This window comes from Glycine max, chromosome 3 (assembly GCF_000004515.6).
Source record: "Glycine max cultivar Williams 82 chromosome 3, Glycine_max_v4.0, whole genome shotgun sequence".
In the NCBI taxonomy this organism is placed as follows: Eukaryota; Viridiplantae; Streptophyta; class Magnoliopsida; order Fabales; family Fabaceae; genus Glycine; species Glycine max.
The window spans coordinates 31,782,302-31,786,979 of NC_016090.4; the positions used below are offsets into that span (position 1 = coordinate 31,782,302).

Here is a 4,678-nt window from a genome sequence, read left to right on the forward strand (position 1 = left end):
GCTTTTAAAAATCATACGGGATGCATTTTTACACATCTCACTAAAAAAAAATCTCTTTTTACTTCCTTAACCAATGCCCTTAAGACACTAGTTAGCATTGCCTTAACTTAATATACAACTTGGTTCATAAATTGATCATTTGTGTTGCTTGGGTCCATGCATGAAGAGGATAAACTTGATAGCAAGTTGACACTTTCAAGGATCAATTTGTATGGACAAGCCAACTTCAAGGACCAAAGCAACATAAGTTGTCAAGGACAAATATTATATTTTTTGGTTCTGAATCAGAGATCACGGGTGTCCCTCAACCCACTGAGTTAGAAACTAATCCCGCTCACGTGTGTGGCTACCACGGACTCTGGAATTTTGCACACAATAGAAATCGAACACAGGTTCTCCCACTAAATAGAACACAGTGAGACCTGGGACATTACACCACTGTGTCAACCCTTTGGGTTGGATAAATTTTATATTAACTCCACATCTAATTCTTCTCTAAGGTCAATGTAGCATTCCATTTCTCTTGAGCAGTGTAGGGTGGGGTACAATAATACACTCACCTTCACCTTATCAAGGTATAGTTCAGGGGCAATTATCTTCCTCTGATGAGCCAAATTTGCCCACTTGCTGACAATATGCCTTGGCCCAAGAGTGGTCCCAGATCTTTGGACAAATAAGTAGGCTTCCCTAAATCCAAAGAGGTATACATGATGATTTCCTTCACCATTTTTATATCTGTCACCATTAGCCACTGTATAGTCCCAGTAGAAAACAAGTATAAGGGACCTGCATAAATCAAATTGAAATCAAAATTTGGACTTAAAATGGACGGCAATGAAGTCATGTCAACCTACTTGAATTTTATGATTATTATTTTCATATCAGCACTTCTTGCAAAGTATCATTCTACTCATTATTATAAACAAAATTACAACTAGGGAAAACATATTCACTTTTTTATATTATAATTGAGAACTTAATTCTTTGAGCATGAAATTAAGAATGCAATAAGTGAATAGACCAAATCAAAGCCATGTGGCAGACACAGGCCTTTGGAACAAGTGAAACTATTCCGGACTTTGGCATCTGGGAAGTAAAATACATTATTATGGAATTAGAAAATGGTTTCTATCAACTTTATCAGATCAAGAACAGAAATGAGTTCATGATACATCACCAATCAGAAACTCAACTCATTCTTTCTGCTTTCAACATCCTCGACCATAGATTAACCAATAAACTCAGAAAATATGAAAGAGCTCTAAAAGTGAAATGAAAACACCAAGTATATGCTTATATTTTGAATGTTTTAATTTTTATAACCAAAATTCTTGCTGGAAAACTCATCAACTGCAAGATAAAGACTATCCTGGTTTCAAAGAAAGACTATACTTTGATTCAGCTCTATATGCTTTTGTTACTTCTCTTTTATCAGAATAGGAGTTTCACTTGATAATCCACACAACAAAGGTTTCCATTAAAAGTCAAAGTAGATTACCAAAGTGAAACTCCAATTCTAATTAGAGAACAGTAACAAAAGTACCTATAGAATTATTTATGTTATGTCCTTCGAAAAATTCTGCCACAATTGCAGCAGCAAGATAAAAGTTTTTTGACTAAGCGCGACTGTAATTTGTGGTGCATCATCTGCATTCTACCACACTTTCCCACATTGTCAAAGATCAACAGCAACCGCGACCACAATATAAAACCATGGTGAGTATTGATTCGTTTTTCTAAAAAACAATGAAGAAAGGAAACATCATGTTTATAAGACAAGACAAGAAAAGTAACTGACCATATTGGTTTATCCACTTTTGAATGTGAGGAAAGAGAGTAAAAGGCCATTTGTGAGAAAGAGAAACATGTTGATCTTTATCTTTAACTTGAGTGGTTGGAGCTGACTGAACTTGAAGCAAAAGGGTCTTCATTTCTGGAATGTTGCCGAAGTAGAAGTGAGGTGAAGGACCATGAATCCCTTGCCTATGAAGCTTTCCTCTCGGTGATCTTGACCTTAACGCCAAAACATTGAAGACATGCATTAACAACACCAAAACCATTCCCAGCACAACTTGTATGGTGCTCATCTCTATCATCACTACCCTCTTCTCTCCCTGCAACTTTATTTTCCACAACAAAATCTGTGTGTTTCAATTGTATGTTTACTATAGTTTATTCCCACCGTGCTATGCACATACGATATTCATTTTATTTTCAATTATAATCATACATAGGAAATACTAAAAGGATTAATATGAAAGAGCGAAAAGACTTTTGTATAAGATAAAAAAATACAATAAATATTATATTTAAGATTAAATAAAAAGGACATGAAAAAATATTAACATAAAACAAATCATTATTAAAAAAATTAAACTTCACATTTTTCTATTGAAGGCATTTTATTATACATATTAGAGAAAAGTTTAATACTTGAACTAAATAAAAGAATGGCATCTACATTCACAACCTAAGTAACACATAAAGAGGTAAAAATTATGAGAGAGAAAGGTAGAGAGAGAAACAGTGAGAGGGGGAGAGTAATAGAGAGTCGGTGAGAGTGAGATCCTGACGTCAAAATGTCGGCATCGGGTATTACCAACAAGCTGAGAAGAGACGAACAAACTAGAGGGACGCATCCGATGTCTAATCTTTCTACTTCACAAGATTTTCAGGAGAGATGAGTGAAAATGAGTTATGGTATGAGTTTAAGAAATGAGGGGATGTGCGTGAGGAGTTCATTGCAAGAACTAGGAACAGAAATGGCAGGAAGTATGGCTTTGTAAGATTCAAAAGGGTGGGCAACGTGAAGAGACTTGAAAGACAAGTACACATTAACATACCAAGGCACGTTAACATACCAAAGCACAAAAGGGTGAGGATGTTAAGGGGAGAATCAAACGCAAATGTCAAGTACAGGTCTGGGGTAACCTTAGATAAACCATGCAATGGGGGAAAACATCAAGGTAACCTGAGGTGTAATGGAACAACCCCAACGAAGGCAAATGACAACCTCGTATGCGAGAGCGATGGTGTCAGGCAATAGAATCATGGGGTGAAGATCGAACCTAATGCGTGTGAGCCCAACAGGAACAAGCTCTTACTCGTTAGTGCATCTGAACATACCTACAGAGAAATGGACATGGCTTAGTAACTCCAGGGTTGGAAGACTGAAAAACTTGGCGATATTCAATGAGTGGGAGACAAACTCTTGTGGAATGGGGGAGAAGATATCAAGCAAAAATACTTAGGAGATGACATGTTACTGTTAGTGGGACTCGTGGATGATAGAGCTATACAATTGGTAAAGGAAGAAACAGACAAGGGATCATCCCTGTTCCATTCACTAGAAAAGTGGAACCCACAAATGCAAATCGGGAATAGACTAGTTTGGGCGTTGTGCTAGGGAATCACTCCACCAACATGGGATGTAGAATATATTAAGCAAATCATGTTGACAGCAAGAGAAGTGGTGACCGTAGATGATGATGTCGACGAATTTTAGAGAATGGATAGGGTGCGGGTGCTAATTAAGGCATCATGGCAACCCTTAATCCAACACGCTATCTCAGCATCGATCAATGAGGAGGAACACTGATAACGACGTCAAATCACTCCAAAAACAAATATAACTCCGAAATTCTACAACATAGGATTAACCAAGGTCAACTTAGAGATATGATTCAATTTATTCCTACATTCATTCACTTATAAACAACAAGGGGGGATTTCATCAAACAGTTTATAAGTAAGTATAAAGGAATGTGAAAATATAAAAACAGAGATGAAAAATAGAGCATAACAAAAACATAATAGAATTCAAGTTTAATAGCATCAATCCAATTCACCAAACCAATCCAAACCGAATTATCACAGTTACTACGAATGATATTCAATATGAAAATTCAATCGAGGCAATCCCTAAATTGTTTGAGATCGCAAATTAGGTTGGAAAATCATCCACACAATTTGTGATTAAATTTTGAAATTAGGAAATGAATCCATAACCCAATCCATTTTCAATCCTAAGCATAATCATAATCATGAAAATTGAAAATAGGATTGGAGATAAAGATGAAAATTCACAAAGATTAGAAATACTAAACCAGAACTCAAATTCAGCCTTGCTTGAAGTGGATCCTTGGATTGATGAAGTTTTTAGCCTTCCATGATCATCACCAATGGAAAAGCCACGAAATTGTGTGCAAGAAATGGAAGACAGAAGTGAAAAGAGGAAGAAGAATGAAGAATAGTTGAGAGAAAAAGAAAGAGAAGAGTTTGATCCTAAAACTTGCACAACAAGTAACTAATTATGTTTTTACAAAATGAAGTAACTAACTAGCTAACTTCCACTAATATATAGAGTGATTACTCATAAGGAAGTGATGGGCCTTGATTAGGCCTATCTAATCTACCTAATTAAACTAATTACACAAAATAAAGCCCAACAAGCAGCCCAATTATTCAAGTGCAGAGGTTCTAACTTCCAAGCTTAATTTGACCCTCGAAATGGCAGAATTGGCCAAAGCATTTTTTTGACAAAGTTGAAAATCTTTTTCTCAACTTTCCAGAGACTACTCACACATTTCATTGGAAGTTTTTTGGTGTTCTCTAGGCTCTGCACAAGGCAAATAGATCAGGTAAGCACATAATCTGAAAATTAGCTACAATTCTCAAT

General features: G+C 36.0%; 1 protein-coding gene across 1 annotated transcript; it reads right to left on the minus strand.

The window, feature by feature from the left end:
* Positions 1 to 234: 234 nt before the first annotated feature.
* Positions 235 to 2,168, minus strand: LOC100775241 (cytochrome P450 714C2). The gene is made up of 2 exons (XM_041013978.1): positions 1,799 to 2,168; positions 235 to 786 (listed from the first exon to the last, which is right to left on the minus strand). The coding sequence occupies exons 1-2, from the start codon at positions 2,094 to 2,096 to the stop codon at positions 593 to 595; spliced, it is 492 nt and encodes a 163-aa protein (XP_040869912.1). The 5' UTR covers positions 2,097 to 2,168; the 3' UTR covers positions 235 to 592.
* Between the last annotated feature and the right edge of the window lie 2,510 nt (positions 2,169 to 4,678).

Bases quoted from the DNA above. Each gene is read 5' to 3' on its own strand.
- LOC100775241 (XM_041013978.1), bottom strand. From the start codon at position 2,096: ATGATAGAGATGAGCACCATACAAGTTGTGCTGGGAATGGTTTTGGTG. The intron at 787-1,798 runs GTCAGTTACTTT...TGATTTATGCAG, and splicing joins AAAGTGGATAAACCAATATG to GTCCCTTATACTTGTTTTCT.